Source organism: Podarcis bocagei (assembly GCF_964188305.1).
Source record: "Podarcis bocagei genome assembly, chromosome: 4".
NCBI classification, from domain to species: Eukaryota; Metazoa; Chordata; class Lepidosauria; order Squamata; family Lacertidae; genus Podarcis; species Podarcis bocagei.
In genome coordinates, this window is record NC_138128.1 from 5,757,178 (window position 1) to 5,779,448 (window position 22,271).

The window sequence follows — 22,271 nt, forward strand, 5'->3', positions numbered from 1 at the left end:
TGGGAAAACAGAACAGCTGAGGTGTGGCAAAGAGGGAGATCCCCGGCCATGTCCTGCCTTAAATAGGGCAGGCCACGCCCCCAGAGCCAGCCGATTGGCTGGCCAGGGGGTGACACGGCTGGGAATCCCCCCAATCGCATGGGGGCTGGGCTGTGACGCCCGCAACCCCACCTCCTCAGAAGGGCAGAAGTGGTTTTCCTTCTCCCAGAGGAGTTCTGGGCAGCAGAAACATAACCATCAGTAGCAACATTTAAATATTCTAAAACCAGTTTAAAACATGTAGATATGAAAGGGGCAATTCAGCTGTCAGGAAGCCCATCTCTGCAGCCCACCCATCTCCTCTCTGTGTGCACAAATAGCCCCCCTCCCCTCAGGAACCTAGTAAGGAACAGCACAGAGCTTATAGGGTTGTGGCACCATGGCCAATCCTCCGGTTATAGGCTTGATGCTGACGCTCTTCACTCCTTCTGGAAGCTGTAATTTAAAAACCCGCAGAAGTTTGGTGAAGACAATGAAGAGTTCGGTTCGCGCCAAGCGCTCCCCCACACAAATGCGATGCCCTGCATGGGGAGGAACATTGAGATCCAGGTTAGTTAGTCAGTCTTGCTTATTCCTTGCTGACCAGGAAAAGGTGTCACTATTCCATAAGGCTCACACAGCCATTGTATGTGACACACACAATGTAACATACATTGTGGGGCATCTGCGGGCATTTTTCTGGGCTGGGGTGGGAGAGAGGGCACACTTACCTACTGCAAAGGGCATGAAGGCTTCCTTGCAGAAGAATTTTCCATCTTTGTCCAGGAAGTGATTTGGGTTGAACTGATGAGGCGTCTCCCAGTGGTCAGGGTCATACAAGACAGAAGCTACATCGGGGATGATGACGGTGCCCTGCAAAACCATTAAGTAATGATTATAATCAACTCCTCAGTTCTAATGTGGACAGATCAAAGTAAGCTCCTGGACAGATCTGCTTTGGGTGATTTCCTCCCCTCTCTTGCTGCTGTGGGTGTCAAGAGAAAGGGCTGCGTATTTCCTCCTGCTGGACAGATGATAAGAAATCAGAGTGGGAATGGAATCTTAAGTACAGTGGTACCTTACTTGTTGAACTTAATCCATTCTGGGGTCCGTTTGACTCCCAAAACCACTCAAAAACCAAGGCGCTGCTTCCGCTTGGCTTCAGGAGCTTCCTGCACTCAATCGGAAGCCGCGTCGGATGTTCAGCTTCCAAAAAACGTTCGCAAACCGTAACACTCACTTCCGGGTTTGCAGCATTTGGGGGTCGATTTGTTTGGGAGCCAAGCCATTCAACAACCAAGGTACCACTGTACTTCTGTATGATATTTGCATAACTCAAATACGTTGGGTGGTATTTTACTGAGGTTTTGCTCATTTGCCTGCTGAAATTAATGAACACGACCAAGTTAGGTCCGTAAATTTCAATGGGTATACTTAGTGCTAGGGACGCGGGTGGCGCTGTGGGTAAAACCTCAGTGCCTAGGACTTGCTGATCGTAAGGTCGGCGGTTCGAATCCCCGCAGCGGGGTGAGCTCCCGTCGTTCGGTCCCAGCTCCTGCCCACCTAGCAGTTCGAAAGCACCCTTAAGTGCAAGTAGATAAATAGGTACCGCTTTATAGCGGGAAGGTAAACGGCGTTTCTGTGTGCGGCACTGGTGCTGGCTCACCAGTTGCAGCTTCGTCACGCTGGCCACGTGACCCGGAAGTGTCTTCGGACGGCGCCGGCTCCCGGCCTCTTGAGCGAGATGAGCGCGCAACCCTAGAGTCGGTCACGACTGGCCCGTACGGGCAGGGGTACCTTTACTTTACTTAGTGCTAAGGCCACTCTGAAGCAGAGTTGGGAACCTGTGGCCCTCCAGATGGTCTGACTTAATATAAGGTGGTTCCCCGCGTTCCATGGGAATTTAAGGTATAACAGAAGGAGGAGAATCGGTATACCTTTTTAAGACGATAGCCTTGCAGGGTTATGTCTGTTGTGCATTCTCTGAAGGACCCAACCAGCAGGACATTGCAGAGGCGCTGGACCTCATGAATGACGGCATTGGTGTACGGCAACCTCTTCCGATCCTCATAACAGACCTCTTTGGAAGGATCCAGAACTGCATGTAGCTCCTCCCGGACTTTTTCTGGTGAAATATACACACGTATGCATGCAAATCACCATGTCATATCAGATTAGCAGAGGAACCCTTGGCAGTCCTTAGGATAAATTTATATTTGATCCATGTCAGGACTAGGAAACCCCAAAGATCACACTGCCTTCCGTGAAACTTTTGGGGGGCCATATCCTAGCCGGGGGTGTGTGTGTGGAGGCAGAAGCAAAAGTGCATGGAGCAACGATGGAAAATTTCACTTTTGTGCAGCAGGCTAGTTTCTGCACACATCCCCTGACACCTCTCCGCCTTCCATCCAGGCAAGGAAGAAGCATGATCAGTCGGTGGCGTAGGGTGAGTTTCTGATGCCCAGAGCAGGCACACATGCGCACGTCGGGGATGGGGTGTGGAGGGTGAACAGAGCCCTCCAGTGCCAATCAATGCCACTGGATTCTGAGAGGGTGCAAGCTGCACCGGGGCTGGGCCTTTGGACAGAGCCTCTTCCTAGAGAGACAGGAGAGCATGGCTCTACATCAGCCAGTTGGGGCTTCCCCCTGTGTGGGTGCTGGGCAGGCAGGTGGTGCAACGAGGTCCTGCTTAGTTCCGGTGAGGTGGGGGGGGAGCCTGGATGTCCAATGCAGAGCCACGCTCTCCTCTCTCTCTAGGAGAGGAGATGCTGTCGCTGTGCGGCTTGCCTCCTTGCAGGGCACCTGGGAGCGGCGTCAGAGGTCAGTGGCAGCGTCGCGTCAAATGAAATGTCTGTGCAGAGGGGGAAAGGGCTGGCTGGTGGGCAGGCAACTTGGGCAGGTGCAGTGTGGGGCCTGTCCCAGCCCCAAAGATCCGGCCCTGGGGCAGCTTGCCTCCCCACAGGGTGCCTGCAGTGGGGGCACCTGGTTGTGTCCTCTCACACCCTCAGAATCACATGTCTGGGGTCGCCCCCGCCACAGCCCCAGTCAGGCTATGCCAGCAATCAGAGTTCAGGAGCACATCTCAGCCAGGCAAAAAGACTGTATTTTTCCGTGCATAATACGCCCCCATGTATAAGACGACCCCTATTTTTTTTGGACTGCAACAAAACTATTGGGGGGGGGGAGAGATTCTACAGCCTGCCCGCCAATGAGAATCGCACCCATAGCTGCAGCCACCAATCATCTGCACGCTCGTTGCCAAAAGCCCACCTGCACACTCGACGCAACCACGGCCAATTGCAGGCACGCATGCTGCGGCCATAAATAACCAGCCCAATTGCAGCGGCAGCAGCCAATCGTCAGCAGGTCTTGCCAAAGCAACCAATCACAAGCTCAGTCGCCACTGCCAATCTCCTGCTGGCTGTTGCCACCAATCGCCTGTCCCCCCTCTGCTATCCGTGTATTAGACGACCCACAATTTTTGCCTATTATTACTAAGGAAAATATATCATCTTATAGACAGAAAAATACAGTATTTGTGCTATGAAATGGAAGATGTGACGGCTGTGACCAGGGGAGAGTTCTGAAGGCCAGGTAGCATTACCTGCAGAGCCACATCCAGCCCCAGGCTTGCAGTTCACCCACACTGACCAATTGGGTTAGTATGTTAAGGATAAACTAATGTTGATAGTTCGGAGGGAAATTCCCAAGTATCAAAAAGACTATTTATACATGCTACTACTATGGCCCGTGTCTTGTTAGTCCCAAAATGGAAAACGAGCGAGGTCCCAATCAAAGAAGAATGGCAACTTAAACTGATGGAATACGCGCAACTTGCAGATTTAACATATAGAATAAGTGAACAAGAAGAATATACATTTGAAGAAGACTGGAAGATGTTTACTGAATATATGGGTGGAAATTGTGTTCATTTAAAAACACTGGTAGCATTAAGATAAATTCAACAGTGTCAATAAGTTTCGATGGATATAACAATGGTTTAGTTCATGTTGTAAAATATGCAGGGATGCCTGGTAAGCAAAACGAACCACGGAAAGAGAAGTAGGGAAGTCACTGATTTAAGGTTGTTTAAATGAATATTTTGAAAGGCAATTAGAAAATTTTATTAAAATTATGCGTGTGTGTGTTTGTGTGTGTGTAAAACGTTAAGCGAAAAGGTGGAGGTGGTATATGCGCTGGCGAATTAGGTGCATAGCAACCAGCTTTCAAAACCAACTCTTTGCTTCAGTGAAACAGGCTGCAAAGTCCTGCCCCCACCTGTTCAGCCTGCTTGTGAATGTGCTCGTGCCGATCTTCCCACACGATGCTTTCTACCTACAAAACGTATCTGGACTTGTTACGGAGGCCTCACCTTGGATGTCTTGAAAGGCTAGCATGTAGAGGATAGCCCAGAGAAGCGTGACGGAGGTCGTCTCGGTCCCCGCTGCAAAGAAGTCGGTGATGACGTGGATCATGTTTTCCTCATCAAATGTGCTGTTGGGGTCATCTTTGCTCTGTTGGTGCCCAAAAGGTGAGAGAAAGGTTAAAGGGTTTAGTGGTGTTCCGTTCTTTGTGTGGCCCCTGGATAGGGTAGCGTTCTGAACTATGCCACAATACAGTGTGAAACAAATGGCAGGTGGGCAGAGAGCAGAGCAGGAGTGGGGGAACATTTCAGCTGGTGGACCGACTTCCCGTCTAGGCCACCTTCTGAAGGACCATGGTAGGTGGGGCCAGAGACAACTCTCAGGACCCTTAACAAAATGCAGCCCCCAGAATTCTTTGAGAAAAGCCATGACTATGTGAGATGGCCTGGAAAGTGTGCAGAGGAGGGCAACTAAGATGATGATGATGATAAAAATTATTTATACCCTGCCCTCCCCAGCCAAGACCGGGCTCAGGGCGGCTAACACCTGATATAAAAACAAATTGATTGAAATATAACTTAAAAACAAGATTAAAATACAACATCAAAACATTAAAATTCAAATCAAAGAGCGAAACTTATCATTAATAGTAATCTGACAAACTCATTTATGATTACAAAAGGTACAAGGCAGGGATGTCCACTGTCACCCCTGTTATTTATCATGGTTCTGGAAGTTATATTGAATAAGATCAGAGAAACATCGGAAATAAGAGGGATTAAGATAGGTAAAAAGGAATATAAAGTAAAGGCCTATGCCGACGATCTAGTAATATCAATAGAAGAACCTCAAGAAAGGATAAATATAGTTATGGACTTAATGGAAGAATTTGGAAGGCTATCTGGGTTTAAACTAAACAAAACGAAAACAAAAATGTTGGTAAAGAACTTAGACGAACAATTAAAAAATAAAATTGAGTCAGAATCGGGGATAAAGATATCAAAAAAGGTCAAGTACCTAGGTATTTGGGTTACCACGAAAAATATAAATTTGGTAGAGGATAATTACAATAGAACCTGGAGAGAATGTAAAAAAGACCTAGACAGTTGGAGTAGACTATACCTCTCATGGGAGGGGAGAATGGCTGCCATCAAAATGAATATCCTCCCAAGATTGATATTCTTATTTCAAAACATTCCAGTAATCAGGGGTACAACAATGTTTAAGGACTGGCAGAGGACCCTATCTAGATTCATCTGGCAGGGTAAAAGGGCCAGAATCAAATATAAGCTGCTCACTGATAGAAGAGACAGAGGCGGGTTTGCGGTCCCGAACCTACAATTATACTATGAGGCCTCGTGCCTTTGTTGGGTTAAGGAATGGATAGTTTTGGATAACACTGACCTACTAGACTTGGAAGGCTTCGATGCTAGGTTTGGGTGGCTTGCATACCTGTGGCACGATAAAGGGAGAGTGCACAGAGGTTTTTCTAATCACATTATAAGAGGGGCGTTGTTGGAGGTGTGGAATAGATGTAAGAATCTGATTGAAAAAGACACCCCATGGTGGCTGTCACCCATCGATATTCTAACAATCAAGAGATTAAATATGGAAGGTACAAGGTGGACATATGCTGACCTTTTGAAAAGATCTGAGAAAGGATGGGAAATTAGATCGTACGAAGAATTAAAAGATAAACTAACGGGGTGGATACAATTCCACCAAATTAATTCCTTATGGAAAGAACATAAAAAAGCCGGAATGAGTAAGAACAAGTCCAAGTTCCAGTTAGAAATAATAGAAGGAAAGTCCGAACTCCTAACCAAAATGTATAACCAACTACTAGATTGGGATACTATGGACGAAGAAGTTAAAGAGGTTATGATCAAGTGGGCTATAGACTTAGGACACCCCATAGAATACGAAAAATGGAAAAAGTTATGGAATAAGGATATGAAATTCTCAGCGTGTGTTGGACTCCGAGAAAATATGGAAAAGATGATGTACCGTTGGTACATCACCCCAACAAAATTAGCTAAAATGTATAAAACCGGAGACAAGACATGTTGGAAATGTAAAAAGAAAGAGGGAGATTTTCTCCATATGTGGTGGTCCTGCGATGAAGTGAAGAAGTTCTGGGGCTCTGTTTATGATGAATTAAAAAAATTTCTAAAATACACCTTCCCAAAAAAACCCGAGGCATTCCTTTTGGGAATGGTGGGGAATGAGATCAAGAAAGATGACCAAACCCTATTTCAGTATGCAACAGCATCCGCTAGGATACTGCTAGCGCAGAACTGGAAAAAACCCAATATTCCAACAATTAAGGACTGGCAAACCAAGCTAATTGAATATATCGATCTAGCAATGATGACACAGAAGATCAGGCATCAGAAAAATACCAAATTTATTAATGACTGGAATAAATTTTTTTCATACATGGAGACGATACTAGGGAACATCAAAATCACAGTAGGTATAATATAAAAACCGTGAGGTAAAAACATGACGATTAGCAAAAAGCACTGCTGAATATATGGTTTAGATATAGGTCACGTCGTGGTGGTGGGAAGTTAAGTAATGTAACAAACTTGTATAATGACTTGGCATTTAAATAGTTTGGAGTTTGATTACGGATTATGTATAACTTTCTTTTTCATTTTTTCTTTTTCGCTTTGTTTTACTGATAATGTATATGTGTTTTTAGACGTTGGAATAAAATGAAGATTTTAAATGCTAAAAAAAACCAAAAACATTAAAATACAGCCTCATTTCAATGGAAACTCAAACCAAAAACTTGGGGGGGGGGGGATGAAAACGTCAAGTCTTCAACAAGGCTAACTTTCCAGACTGGTCCTACATGGGCCAGAAAAAAGCCAGGGAAGTCCCCAAATAGGAGTTCCATCACAGGAGGAGAAAGGAAAAGGAAAGAGGCGGAGGGGATGAGGCTGGTTCCAAGCCAAAGGCCAGATGGAACAACTCCGTCTTACAGGCCCTGCAGAAAGAAATCAGATCCCGCTGGGCCCTGGTCTCATGAGACAGAGCGTTCCACCAGGCCGGAGCCAGTGCTGAAAAGGCCCTGGCTCTGGTTGAGGCTAATCTGACTTCCTTAGGGCCTGGGACCTCTAGGGTGTATGGACCTTAAGGTCCTCTGTGGGGCATACCAGGAGAGGCGGTCCCGTAGGTACGAGGGTCCTAGGCCATGAAGGGCTTTAAAGGTCAAAACCAGCACCTTAAATCTGACCCTGTACTCCATTGGGAGCCAGTGCATCTGGAAAAGGATCTAGGAGCCAAGCCTTATGAAGAGCAGTTGAAGGAACTGAGTATGGAAAAGAGGAGATTGAGAAGAGATATGATAGCCATCTTCAAATGTTTTAGGGGCTGTCACAGGCTTGTTTTTTCCTGCTTCAGAGTGTAGGACTCGGAACAATGGCTTCAAGTTACAAGAAAGGCGATTCCGTCTAAGCATCAGGAAGAACTTCCTGTCAGTAAGGCTGGATCTACACTCACCTTTAAAAACATTGCTAGAACGATACTAGAAAACATTGAGACAGTCCTGTTTGGTTTCGTTTTGCTTCCTTTCCACGAGGTCTGCCTAAGTTTATGATAGCTAGTTGCTCTGCAGAACCCTCTGGTGTCACATTTTAATAACACATTATTAACATTAAAAAAGAACGTCATATGGCTATGGTTATCAGAACCACTGCTTAACTCTTTTTTAGTGTTAAATGAGCTGTTTGACAGTGAAAACGTCTCCTTTAGGAGGTTGTGGACCCTCCTTCCTTGGAGGCTTTTAAGCAAAGGTTGGATAGCCATCGTTCATAGATGGTTTAGCTGCATTTCTTACATTGCAGGGAGTGGACCAGGTGATCCTCAGGGTCCCTTCCAACTCTTCAATTCTACGATTTACCAGCATTTCCACCAGATGAGCTCCAGCTTCACAGAAGGCAGCCCCTTACCTTTTCAATCTGATTCAGATAGTAGTCAATTAAATCCTGCGGGTCAATTGGGTCCCTGGTCTTCTCGTGGCTTCTGATCTCGTCCCTTATAATTGCATGCCCTTTCGCCAAGCATTCGAATGCCTTCTGGTGAGGTCCCGGCACATGGCGCATCAGCCCAGGGAAAAGATCATATGCCTGGAGATGGAGAGAAAGAGAAGACGATTGGTTATCTGCCCTCGCCGCGTTATTCGTAGCTCTTTGAAGGGCACGCGGACATACCCTCTGATATTTTGAGTCCCAAAACTAGAAGGCACGTCTTCCCGCCCGTACTCCTGCGCAAGTCACTGGACCTACGTGAGATCACAGAGCCCAAAAAATGCACTTCCCTCAGAGCTATGCTTGCACGGTGCGCCAAAGCATGCCTTTTTTGGGCACCACACTGAGATCGGAGCAAAATTGCGTGAGATTGTGACACCCAAAATGGCTGCCCTGCCCTCACATGAGAAAACGGGATGTGCCATTTTTTCTGGGACAGTTGGGGGGCATGTGGGGGGGAAGTAAGCAAAGGCTGCTTTCGTGAGTGTGTAATTATGGCTCACAAAAAGGATCTTGTATATGGAAGGGTCGGTTATTCCTTCAGGCTATTAAAGCTAACGGATAAATAAATAAATAAATATATTAATTCTGGGTCCTTGGGTAATATGCTTATGAGGGATAATTGTCTGAAACTACATTGCTGCTTTTGGAATACTACTGCTCCCTGTCTCTCCTCAGATCCTCACTTTCTTCTCCTTTATCGTCTCTCTTCCTCTTTATGGTTGTTATTATTGCTTTTTGTGTATCAGAAAGTGAAAAAATAAAAACAGTTACAAAAAAAGAGAGAGAGATTATGGGCCTGACATTGTCTTTGAAGCACCAACATTTTAATGAGGGATGCCAAGACGACGTAGCATCACATAAAACTACCCATGGCTGCTAGTCAGTTCTGTCTTCACTGTTGGAGGCTGTGATGCTTCTGAAATGGCAGGTGCTGGAAGCCACAGCAGGGGAGAAGGCTCATGCACACAAAAAGGGATGCTGGAATAGAGGGACCTTTGGCCTGATCGAGCAGGACTCTTCTTAGGTTCACCCCTTTCCCTTTTCATCCTCACAACAACCATGTGAGTTAGGTTAGGCCAGGCATAGGCAAATTCGGCCCTCCAGATGTTTCGGGATTACAGTTCCCATCATCCCTGACTACTGGTCCTGATAGCTAGGGTTCATGGGAGTTGTAGGCCAAAAACATCTGGAGGGCCAAGTTTGCCTATGCCTGGGTTAGGCTAAGAGAGTGTGACTAGCTAAATGTTGCCCGATGAATTTTGTGGTTGAATCCTGGTCTTTGAGGCCCTAGTTCAAAACCTTGCAGGATACTTCTGGGAGAAGAAGAAACTAAGGAGTAAACCCTACACAAATCCAGAGTGGCGTCCCTAAGACAGTTGGATGGCGCCTTGTTCGCCTCCTTCTGGCAATTCCTGCAGCCAAGATGGTGCCAAACACCTTGCTCTGCTTTCCTTTGGAACACATCAGTGAGGACAAGAGTGGAGTCTTGTCCCCTGGGCAGCCCAGGGCCTCCAGACACACTGCTTAGGCTAGCATCCCAGAGAAGTCACTTCAGTGCCTCTAACGCAACGGTTTGACTTAACCCCGAGAGGCATACTCCGTTGCCTCTCAAGACAGACGGATGCAATAACCCAGCTACCCTTCCGACACAGAACATTCACTTAATTTTGTTTTTCGAAATCTTTCGGAACACGCACAATTCGAAACGGGCTGGGCAAAAAGTGGAACATGAAATCGACAGCCTTGACCATATCTTGGAAGACCTCGTCATCGTAGGAGAAGCGATGCCCGAACACCACGGACGAGATCACGTTGGAGACCGCAGGGAAGATGGCGAGAGCAGGGTTCATGGGCTTCCCTGAAAGGGCAGGTGTGATAAACTGTCATCATTTAACATTCAGACCAACATTTAGACCTGCCTAATATGAAGCCAAACATTTTCACCTGAGAGGCCAGGAGCAAATCTAGTAGGAGAGGGAGGGCTGGGTCTGCCACGAAAAGTGGCTGCATTCATTATTGCTTTTGTGCTTGTCTTTCATTTCATTCTTTCAATGTATGATTTTGCCTGACTCAGGGCTGGGAAACATTTGGCCTGCCACATGTTATTGTACTACAACTCCCATCATTCCTGGCCTTGGTCCATACTTGCTCAGGACGATGGGAGATGGAGTCACTTTCTGCATGTAGAAGCATCTCCTCCTCCCCATAGACTGTTCCTTGCCACATGCTAGAAGAGTGAGATTGAACCCAAAAGTGGCCTTCTCCAGTGGCGTAGCGTGGGTTGTCAGCACCCGGGGCAAGGCAAGTAATTTGCACCCCCTAACCCGTGGATTTGCGCCCCCTAACCCCCAGATGTTGCGGCCGGTGCGGCCGGGCCCCCCTGCACCCCCCACGCTACGCCACTGGCCTTCTCTTTGCAGACGATCCTGCACAATAGCCAGACTAAATCCCTCGGGGCAAGTTAGGTATGATTGCACCAAGGTTCTTTTTGTGTGGTGTTTTTCCAGGGCACAAGAGCAAATAAACACATCAGTGAAACACTGCACAAAATCAGTCTCAACCCTGAAGCCCTGTCAAGAATCATCAACAGGGCAGGAGTTCAGAACTCCTCCTCCAGTCGGCTCCCCATGGAGTCAGCGCCAAAGGCTCTATGCAAGGAGCAGGCAATAATGTTGCTTCAGCAACAGCTGGCAGTCAAGTGGGGCCCTAAAGTGTCCTGCAGCCAAGCAATTGCCTCTAGCTCTGCCCTCTTGGAAGGAAGCTATTGCATTTAAAGAGGCTGTGCTCTGTTTTTTAGTTGTTGGTTCCAAAGGAGCCAGGGAGCCTCTGGTGGCAGCTACAGAGTGTCCTCCTGCATTGTGGGTGATTCTGGAGGGGAGAGGGAAATAGCAGTCTCCATGTGGTTTCATGGATCATAGAACTGTAGAACTGGAAGGGGCCCTGAAGGTCACTGCAGATGCAGGAATCTCAACTAAAGCATTTATGAGCTGCATAAATTCCAGAGCTTCAACACACACATCCTAGGCATGCCTATGCTTTTCAGTCTTACACCCATGAGGCCTAGAAGCTTAAATAGTCACACTAGAAGAAACTGATCCTATAAATGCACTGGGCAGTTAAACCTTGCATTTCTTCATTGCTAGCCCCGACCAGAAGTGCTGATCAATTCACAAGCTTGAAACTGCAGAGCATTCAGTCTATATAATAATGGTGGTGTTTCTGACCTCCCTCGTTTCTAAATAGTTCGAGGAGATAGTTCGACTCCTGTTGAATGCGGTACTCCACGCCCTTCTTCCCCATGCCTAAATTCCGCAGGGTTGTCAGGCTAAAGCGCCTCTGCTGCTTCCAGATGTGGCCAGTTGCAAACAGAACTCCTGTAAAGCAGATCAGCAATACATTCTAGAAGCATTGGAGTGGGGTGGGGAGAAATGCGTCAAAGAACTGTATATGGTATGCCTTACGGGAAAAAAGTTTGTATGTTTTTAGCTGTTGGTATTTTATCTGGATTGCTTTAAATTGTGTGAGCTGCCTTGAGCCCTGGTCCAGGAAAAGGCAGGATATAAACAACAACAACAACAGCCTGGATAAGCCAGAGATGGAACCTAGGATTTTCAATGGGCAATCCAAGTGCTGTGCAATTGAGCTACAGACAATCCTTGACCCAACTCTAGTTGTGTGTTCATTATGCATAGCTGGCAGGGCAAAATGTGAAGGGAAGGGAAAGGCATATGTGCAGCTTATTCCTATTATTATTATTATTATTATTATTATTATTATTATTATTATTTACTTTACATCCATACACAATTTTGGTACATGTACAGCCTTAATTAATTATGCCATTAAATATGGATTTAAACTTGTATTTGTACATGCTCTTTTCTTATAATTTCTAACTAAACAAAAATAAACCAAAGTAAAAAAATCCAATAAACTAAATTCCAATAAACTAAATTATATGAAAACAGACGTCATTTCCCGATGTAAGTTACCTTTACGACATTGAATGTACTTATACTTCTTACCTTACTCTTACTATAGTTTCTAGTACTTTCTTATAACATATCATACAGTTTTTCCGTGCTTAGTAGTATTTAATTTACACAAGGGTTATTCAAACACTGCCATAGATGTTATGTCGTTATATTTTTGTAGGTATTTCTTGAACATATCCCATTTTTGCGTGAATGATTGTTTTGCATTTCCCCTTAATCTATCTGTCAATTGAGCCAATTCTACATAGTCTAATAACTTGTTCTGCCATTCCCTCACTGTTGGTACTGTTTCCCCTTTCCAGTTTGATGCAATTAATAACCGGGCAGTGGCTGTTGCATATAAAAAGATTTCTCTCATATTTTTGGGGATATCACTGCCTAAAATTCCAAGTAGAAATGCCTCTGGTGTGTGCAGCTCATTCCTATTGAGGAAGTATGGATGGATGCCATTTGGATCCACTGGGTATGAATTTTGATGGTGTGTGCGCTTGTATGTAGAAGCTCATCCACATTCTGCCATGGCTACTCGAATATCTGCCAGGAGCCACTCATGCACTGTGGATTTTTGAAGGGGTCAGTTACTGAGAACATTTGTGGGTGCCACAGGAGGCACTCGTGGGCACCCCAATGCCTGCAGGTGTCACAGCGGGGTCCTCTGGAGTAGCAGATTCAGAGCTAGGTGGACTCATATTTTTACTTTGTAGGAAATAGCATCCTATATCCCCACATCATATGCAAAAACAAGAGGGCCTGGAAATAGACTGATTTGTCCATTTCTGATTTGTCCATTTCAATATGCAGTGGTACCTCGGGTTACAGACACCTCAGGTTGCAGACGCTTCAGGTTACAGACTCCTCTAACCCAGAAATAGTACCTCGGGTTAAGAACTTTGCTTCAGGATGAGAACAGAAATCGCACCCTGGCAGCGTAGTGGCAGCGGGAGGCCTCATTAGCTAAAGTGGTACCTCAGGTTAAGAACGGTTTCAGGTTAAGAACGGTACCACTAGTTACGCAGGTCCGGCTTACCAAACACAATGCGTTCCCTGGAAATCATTTGTTAGGCAAGTGTTCGCATAATGAGTCCACAATTTCTATTGATTCCTATGGGAACATTTCTAAATGAGGATTTGATTGATTACCCCCCTTCATGGTTTGTTCCTAGGAATTGCTGCAACCAACGCGCAAAAGAGAGACAAAGGGGAAATTGATTTGTCTGGACTCCCTCCATCCCTGCATGGTTTCTGCCTGAAATTGGCTGTTACCATCTAACGAAACACAAGCAATGAAGTAAGGAAGTGGGCAAACTCCGGCTGTTTGGATATCTGAATCTGTGGAGGTCATAATTTTGTACGTTCAGATAAGTGAATTTTCACATGGTGAGCGGATCGACAGCGGAACCTACATGTATTGGGAATTCAATTAACATTTTTGATGGACATTGGTTTTTTCCTGTATGCCCCCCCCCCCGCCATTTGAGTGCATTTTATTGCATTTGATCAAGGTAGAGCCCAGAAATCTGAACACTCTTAAACAGTAAGGAGGTTGACTTACCTTTTCCCTTCATTGTATCAATCACAAAAGGGGTCATGGGCCGGCCCGTCATCTGTTCAGAATGCGTGACCAGAGCCTCTTTCACAGCATCGAACCCATTCAGGAGAATCATGGGTTTGTGTCCCACCCACATGGTGAAGATCCTCCCATAATCCTTTGATATCTGCAATTTAGACAAATAAAATAAAATAACTTTTCTTGCAATTATTTATTTAATATATATTTTTTTTAACCACTTTGTAGGCAACTCTAGCAAAAGCAACTTCCTCCCAATATGCTTTGCTGCCTGAAATGAACAACAAGTTGGCACCTCCTTCCCGTTCCACATACTGTCAAAATGCAAACAGGCAGTAAATCATACAGTTCAGAGTTTGCTCTTTACAGTATTAGCAAAAACACAATTTCCGCAGACTTGGCCGAGTGTCAGGCCTAATGGGCAGAGCAGCTCATTCTCTGTGATCTTAACTCCATGAAAATCAATTGCTGAGACTGAAAGTCCTCGGCTCCTCGCAGTCGTCTGTCCCCTCTTCTCCAGTGCTTTCTTCAAGCACTCTGAAATTGTGCCTGTGTGAAGCCAACCTCTCCTCCGCCATTTTGATGCCTCTTCTGGTTCTGGGAGTCAAGTTGGCAGATACAAGCTTAAGCAGAATGGGCAAGAACGGGGAAGTGTGTCCCTGACATGGATGAACTTCCATCTACGGCATGATTTGTGATCTGTTCCTCACTAATTTGGAATATTGGCATTAATCAAGAGGCACTCCTGAGACGCCATATGATAACGGGTTGCAATCAATCAGCTGCTGAAAGGGCTGTGTTCAGATCTTTGAAGGTATTTGAATGATTTCTAAGAAGCTTGAAAACCCTTAAAACAGCCAGGAAGGAAGGGGGAGGACAAGACACTTTGTGCTTTTAAATGGTCTCCAACTGGTCTTTTTCTTTCTTGACCTCCGCTGCAAAATGAATGAGTCATGTGTAGTTGTAGCTATGTTAATCTGTCTGGCATGAGCAAAAGACAGGAGAGGCGTTTGATTTATGCTCAACAAAGAATTTAATAATGTTTTATTATGCCTACGCCCCTTGACCAAGGACTTTATTTAAATTATCATTGGGCTGGATCAGGAGTGTAAGGGAGCAACTCAGAGTAAGAAGATGAACAGCTGCCAATAAAATCTAGCCAGAGGCTGCATTTGTGAAAAGTTTTTGGTTTTTTAACTGCGCGCCGAGGAAAAACCCCAGAGTGGAATTTTAATGGCAGAGATTGGGCGTGTTGTCTGGGAGTTATTTACAGCAGCAGCCTATATGCAAGTTGGTGGACGGTGGAAGGTATGAGATCAAAGGAATGAAGTGTGATTTTGTAAACATAGAAGCGAAGCGAACAAAGAAGGATGGCAATTAACTCTCCCAGCACACTAGGTCTGAGAACAACATTTATGAAGGACTACAGAGGTGCAGCTGTAAGGAAACAAGAAGGCCAGCTGTGAGAATGGACTAACATCAAGAGAAGGATAAAGAGGAGATTTAAGAAGAATGAAGTGGCTACATGAGGAAGAAATGGACATAAATTTGCAACAGGAGCAGGAAACCTGATTTTTTAATATAAGAAATTGTATTAAATTAATGTAGACTGATTTGTAATCATTTGGAAAACCAATAGAAAATAATAATAATGGAATTCTTCCTTGGCACACGGTTAAAAGCAAAATCTTTTCTCAAACTCGGCCTCTTGCCAGATCCATTCAGCAGCCGTTCATTCTTCTTGCTCTGTATTGCTCCCTCACACTCCTGTTTCAATCCAAAGGCAATTTTAAATAAAGTCCCTTCAACCTTGGCTGAGGGGGGGGGGTAGTGTTGAGATTTGTGAGAAACTGCAGCTTCGAAGTGGACAATTAGTGAGTTGGCAAGAAGCCAAGTTAAGCAAGAGTACGTGAGAAAGTCTGGCTAAAAGTTTTCCCTTATAAACAGTATGACACGGCAGTTTGATGTTGAAGTTCAGAGGTTGGTGTGTAGAGTTTGAATCGAGTCTGTGTATATAGTAACTTGTACAAAGCAAAACTTGTACAAAGCTTGTACAAAAAACTTGTACAAAACTTGTACAAAGCAAATACAAATTGTTACTGTTCAGCAAGTTATGTTCCTGAGATGTCATCCTGGACTACAGGGACTAAGCAGCAGGTAGCAGAGAGTTTTGGTTGAGATCCATCAACAGGTTACAATGCACAGGTTATGGTGTCCAAGTTGCGGAGTCCAGGTTGCGGAGCGTTGCTTGTTTGCCAGGTGCTAGCCAAGTCGTGGACGCAAGGGTCGGAAGTCTCCCAGATTCCTAGCAAAGGAGTTGGTGAGGACATGCCGGTGGTGATCAGTGGCAGAGTGTCGTGGAGTCGATGCTAAGAGCTGATCGACAGCAGACCTGAGTCTACAGGATGGCTGGATGCCGACTTTCAAGTTCTGCCTTTCAAGTTGGCAGACACGGGCTTGAGTGGCACAGCGGGATGCAGTGAACTCATCCATAGAATCATGGACTTGTGGAATTGGAAGCATCTTCAAAGGTCATATTGTCCACCCCCACAAATATAACCATAAAACTGCCACCGTCCCTTACTTGATTTAAGAGCATCAAACATGAAAGAAAAGAACATGCTCAGAGTGTACTTCATGTTTCAGAGACAGAAACACCCCTCCCACTATATATAGGTCTCATGATTCTTACTGTCACTAAAGAAAACAATTATAGGTAAACTGTCTCATCTGGGCCTGGGTATTACTTATAATCGAGTACAAGAAGTATCAGCCACAGCAACAAGTGTATTATGTAAGCAATGTATGGGAAATGGTGTGTCCTGCCCAAATTGTTGTTTCTTCTTCTTCTTCTTCTTCTTCTTCTTCTTCTTCTTCTTCTTCTTCTTCTTCTTCTTCATTTTATTATTTATACCCTGCCCACCTTACTGGGTTGCCTCAGCCACTCTGGGCAGCTTCCAACACAGTATATAAACATAATAAAACATCAGTCATTAAAAACTTCCCGATACAAGACGCATCGACAATTATTTGCTTGAGACTTCTAAATACATACTTTCTTGTGCATTTCATTTCATTTTTTTCATTTCACTTTTAATTTGCATACTGCCTTTCTATATTGCTTTACACAAGTTGGTTTACAAGCAGAAGAAACCACAATTTATACAACGAAGGTGATACACTAGGGGTTGTTTAACTGGCCCATGGACACCTGCTGCCTGCTCAGGGACCCCTGCCGCCCGCTCGGTTGACTCCCGTGCGCTGTTCTAGCCCATCTTTATTTGTTACAAGTCACCAAAGTATTCTGACCCCCTTCCATTCTGCTGCTGCAATCTTAAATCAGTTTCATTTCAACAATATGGCAAATCACGCCAGCAAAAATAAATACCTTGGTGTATGTTTCCTGGTTGAGACTCAAGTCCAAGCGCCACAGACCTCCAATGATGGGAAACGGAGTTGGCCCAGGTGGGTACTGCCGACTCAGCCATTGCAGTTTTAGGAACTGCACGATCAGGAGAGTTACAATGGCAATGGCAATGAGCCCGCTCACTCCCACCATTGCCCTGGTTGCTTTATCCCTCGGTTTTAGGATCAGCTTGTGCCTTTGAATGGTCTGGAAACATCTGCTTCCTTAGTGAGCTGCCTTCATCTTCAAGGCTGCCTGACAGTTTTTGTGAAGGCTGCCTCAGCTTCCTCATTTGTTACTGCATGGTGGCAATTAGATGATAAGGAGGTAATAATAGTCATGTTGAAATTGTAATCAATATAATGATTCAATAACAGGGTGAGGAGATGATGTGGAACAGGTCATGCTGTTCCTTCATGACAAAGAGCCTCTCCCTGGTCTTGCAATGATTGCATTAAGGCCGTGCTGCAATAGCATCCAGCTAGAACTAGCTGTATCAAATCATTCGGAGCAGGCATGCAGAACCCGTGGCCCTCCAGGGGTTGTTGGACCACCTGGTGGAGTGTGACATCGGAAGCTGGAGTGTGACATCGGAAGGAGACCAAGGCATTTGGAAACTATGCAATAAGGAGTGAGACAACAGGAGCTGTAGCAAGATGAAGAGGACAGGGTAGTTCTAGATGACATCTAGATGACATAATCCTAGTCTTGCACTACTGCTAAGCAATTTAGGTACCACCTACAAGCAGAAAGTGTTCATTTGTTCCTGCACTCAAAACAATGTTACAAAAGTTGGGTGCCACCCCCTCTCTCTGCCAAGCTGTGGCAGGGTTCCAATGGGTTCCAGTCTGTGTTCCTTTGGAGAATTCAGACATGGCGGAGCATGCCATAGCTTTAAGAAATATGGTTTATTCGCCTATTTATACCTTCTGTCTGCATGGAGGGGGTCCAGATCTTACAGTATGGTCATTTCAAGAGGGGCTTGTACCCCAAAGCAGTGCAGCCCGGGAGTCAAAGGCATTTCTCCCAGCCAGCAAGCGGCCAACCTGCCCAAGATGGATCCCAGTCTTCCCTCCCTCCCTCCCTCCCTCCCTCCCTCCCTTCTTCTTCCCAGCAACCCTTCCTCAAGTCTCTTTTCCTGTCACCTCGCACCCGGCTAGACTGGTTTCCTTCCAAACCCCCAGTCTGTGTCCACACCTCAGGGCAAAGGGCCAGAGCAGTTCTCTTGCACTGCCAATTGTCCTCAATGGCCCTGTATTCTGTTTTATCATATCATCAATGCATAGTACGGTATGTTACAGTCAAACACATGGTAATAAGAAACGGGGGGGGGGAGAGACTAACATAAGTATATGACACATATCTGTAAATAATAATAGTAACATATTATAACTCTTATAAGCCTTAATTTTAACTCCCCTTCCACTTTTTATCTAGTTTCCTATCTGTTGTCTTTTTGACTGCATTTTCTTATTTTACTAAATTATTTTCAGTATCTTACACTGTCCCACTTTGTCACATCTGCTGCTGAGTATTCCCACCCCCAGTCGGTTACACTTACTTTCTTGTTATACTATTCCCCAACTATTGTTTCTATATAATGTCCAGTCCTCTTTTAAATTCTTATCGTCATTATTTCTTAATCTATTTGTCTCCTGGTATGCCCCACAGAGAAACCTACGGTCTGCAAATAATAACACCCTCAAGGTCCCAGGCCTCAGAGAGGTTAGGCTGGCCTCAACTAGAGCCAGGGCCTTCTCGGCTGCGGCTCCAACCTGGTGGAACGCTCTGTCACAAGAGACCAGGGCCCTGCGGGACCTGACATCTTTCCGCAGGGCCTGCAAGACAGAGTTGTTCCGCCAGGCCTTTGGTCAGGGCGCAGCCTGACTCCCTCCTCTGGCAACCCGCACAGAATTTTGTTTAATCGGTTGCCATCAATTTGATTTTAACTAATTTTTATAATGAAATATTTTTAGAATGTGTTATTATTTGTTTATCTGATTGTTGTTAGCCGCCCTGAGCCCGGCTTGGCTGGGGAGGGCGGGATATAAATAAAATTTATTATTATTATTATTATTGCTGGCAAGTTCTATATATCCTAATATTTTAAGGTGCCATTCTTCTCTTGCTGGTACTACATCTTTCCCCCACTTTTGTGCTACCAGAATTCAGGCAGCTGTAGTCACATACATCCATAGAGTAGTTTGATTTTTTTGGTTTTTCCATTGTTATTCTTCCCAGAAGGAAAGCTCCTGGGTTTTTAGGAAACGTTCTTTTAAACATTTTCTTAAGTTCATTACGGACCATCTCCCCTATTTCTTTTATTATTCTAGAAGGCCCTGCATTGTTTCTTAATGTCCCTAGCTTGGCCAGGTTGTTTTGCATAGACTAGCCCAGGAATTCCTCTACCGCTTGTATTTCTCCACACCCCAAATAACCAAAATCCTATCATTTATTAATTTCTATGGTTTGGGGGGAATTCCCCCTCCCAAATCCATAACAATAATTTCCCACAACCAAATCTTTTGGCGCTTAGCTCCTCGAAGTTCCCAGAACTTACTTAACCATGATTATATTATATTCTGCCCTTTAGCTGAGGGTCACATGGTGGTTTAAAATAGAAAAACACAAAAATATGTAACATAATAATAAGTGAGAACACAGTAATCCCCCCCCAACCCCAACCCCCCACAGTTTATAAGGCCATGGACTGTCTAACTGGCCAAAGGTCGGGGAGAAGAGGAATGTTTTTGCCTAGGGAGGGTGGTTACATGAGACACTGTTCTCTTGGTGGTGGCCCCTTGCCAATGGAATTCCCTTCCAAATGATATGTGATCTGCCCACACTCTTGAAGGCATTTTTCTTTGGATCCTGAAGTATTATTTGAGTTGCGGTTCTACATTGAGTTTTCTCACTGTGGTTCCTTGCATTTTATTTGATCTGTTCGTTTTGGGAACTGTTTCTCTTTCACTGATTGTGTTTTGCTATTGCGCTCCGTTTTGGAATAAGGGCAATATATAAATGTATCAAAGCAACCAATTAAAGAACCCAGTCCCACAGAAGGCTTGGGAAAGTTAAATAAGAATAAAAGATATAAAGGTGGGGACTTTTGCATCACCAGAAAAGAAAAAAACAAATAACTGAAAACAGGACAAAATAAGGCACAGATTTGCATAAAATGTGCATATATTCATAGCTGCAAACTGAGAAATAATTTCTCTAACTGCTGCCCAGGAGTTAACAGTTGATGAACCACTTCAAAACCTTTTACTCCCACTTTGTAGGGTTCTTCCTCTTTATTTCATTACTCTTTATTTTATTTATTTCATTTTTTAAATTTCTATACTGTTTTATATTTTAAAGAAAAATCTCAGAGCTGTTTTCAGCATATTAAATCAATAAAACATAGATAAAACAATCTGAAGAAAGTCAAATATAGAGTATACAGTCAAAGCAACATAACAGAAAATTAAAATATTATCTTAAAGATTTCAAAATAAAACATTACAAAGGAATTAAATATGAATTCTGTCAACTACAGAATTCATATTTAACATAGTAGGGCTGGGAGAGTCTGGGCCCAGCCCCCTAGGCCAGGTGGAAAGGGCCTTGGGGGAGCGGCCTCCACGCCCCGGGCGATTTTCCTCTGGCCTCATGAGGAGCCTCTTCAGTGGGGCTGGTGAGTCTGGGACCCACCCCCTAGGCCAGGTGGAAAGGGCCTTGCGGGGAGTGGCCTTCATGCCCCACAGCCGGGCGATTTTCCTCTGGCCTCATGAGGAGCCTCTTCAGTGGGGCTGGTGAGTCTGGGACCCACCCCCTAGGCCAGGTGGAAAGGGCCTTGCGGGGAGCGGCCTTCATGCCCCACAGCCGGGCGATTTTCCTCTGGCCTCATGAGGAGCCTCTTCAGTGGGGCTGGTGAGTCTGGGCCCAGCCCCCTAGGCCAGGTGAAAAGGGCCTTGTGGGGAGCAGCCTTCACAGCTCACAGCTGGACTTTGCCCTGACAGCTGTTCCAACATGTGATGTTGATGGGCAACCATAAAAAAACGTTTTTCTCCTTAACCATTTGTGAGTATTATTTTATTTATTTATTTTATTGGACTAGATGACCCTTCCAATGCTACATTTCTATGATTCTATATATTGGAAGAACATGCACCACAGCCCCTTGTGGACAGCAGCTTCATGCTGCAATGTTCAGGCAAAGTTTTTAAAAGTTTCACAAATCTTCTTGCATCATCTCTCACTGTGCTACTGAGTTCTGGGCTACCAGCTCATAAACTTACTTCAACAGTGGCTGGCAATTTTCCTGGAGAACTAAGCAATGCTCTTCCCAATAAAGATTTGAAAGACTATGGGGGAGTTGATTTGGTGTCAGGGGTGTTTCAGTTGTAAGAAGGCTGAAATAGCTGGCAGTATGGTGTAATGGTTAGTGTGTGGGGCAAGGCTAGCCTCACAATTGTTGTTTGTTAAGTGTGCTTTATAATAAGCAGTTGATACTCCTCACACACACACACCCAAAACAGTGCTGATCTTCGCTCCCCACTTCTTCCTGATGCTGATATTTATCTCCCCACCCCCACCCCATTTCAGATGCTGATCTTCCCTTGGGGAATATCGAAAATGGGGAGGGAGGAGTCGGTCTAGTCCTGCTGTGTTGGATGAGTTTCAGTTAGTAAGGCCCAGGCATATGGACAAGGCGTTTGGATTAGTCTGGGTGACCACTTGTGCCCTGGAGACTCTTGGCTTATAAAAACTAGCAAGGAGGGGGCAGCTGGCTGGGCCAGTGAGGTGATTAATTCCTCCTTGCGAGAGAAAGTGGCCCCTGTCACCTCAGGAAACCCTTCCTTAACTCAGAAAATCTACCAGCCAGTTGCTAATCTC

The 22,271-nt window shown here is 45.1% G+C and overlaps 1 protein-coding gene across 1 annotated transcript; it reads right to left on the reverse strand.

The window, feature by feature from the left end:
* Positions 1-245: 245 nt before the first annotated feature.
* LOC308584991 (cytochrome P450 2J5-like) lies at positions 246-17,691 on the reverse strand. The gene is made up of 9 exons (XM_081190414.1): positions 17,373-17,691; positions 13,970-14,132; positions 11,647-11,796; positions 10,120-10,280; positions 8,342-8,518; positions 4,391-4,532; positions 1,956-2,143; positions 750-891; positions 246-560 (listed from the first exon to the last, which is right to left on the reverse strand). Exons 1-9 carry the CDS (start codon positions 17,541-17,543, stop codon positions 379-381), a joined length of 1,476 nt encoding a protein of 491 aa, XP_081046540.1. The 5' UTR covers positions 17,544-17,691; the 3' UTR covers positions 246-378.
* Between the last annotated feature and the right edge of the window lie 4,580 nt (positions 17,692-22,271).

Bases quoted from the DNA above. Each gene is read 5' to 3' on its own strand.
- LOC308584991 (XM_081190414.1), bottom strand. From the start codon at position 17,543: ATGGTGGGAGTGAGCGGGCTCATTGCCATTGCCATTGTAACTCTCCTG. The intron at 8,519-10,119 runs GTGCGTGTTCCG...CTCCATCTCCAG, and splicing joins TGCCCAGCCCGTTTCGAATT to GCATATGATCTTTTCCCTGG. The intron at 892-1,955 runs GTATACCGATTC...ATGGTTTTGCAG, and splicing joins AAGGCTATCGTCTTAAAAAG to GGCACCGTCATCATCCCCGA.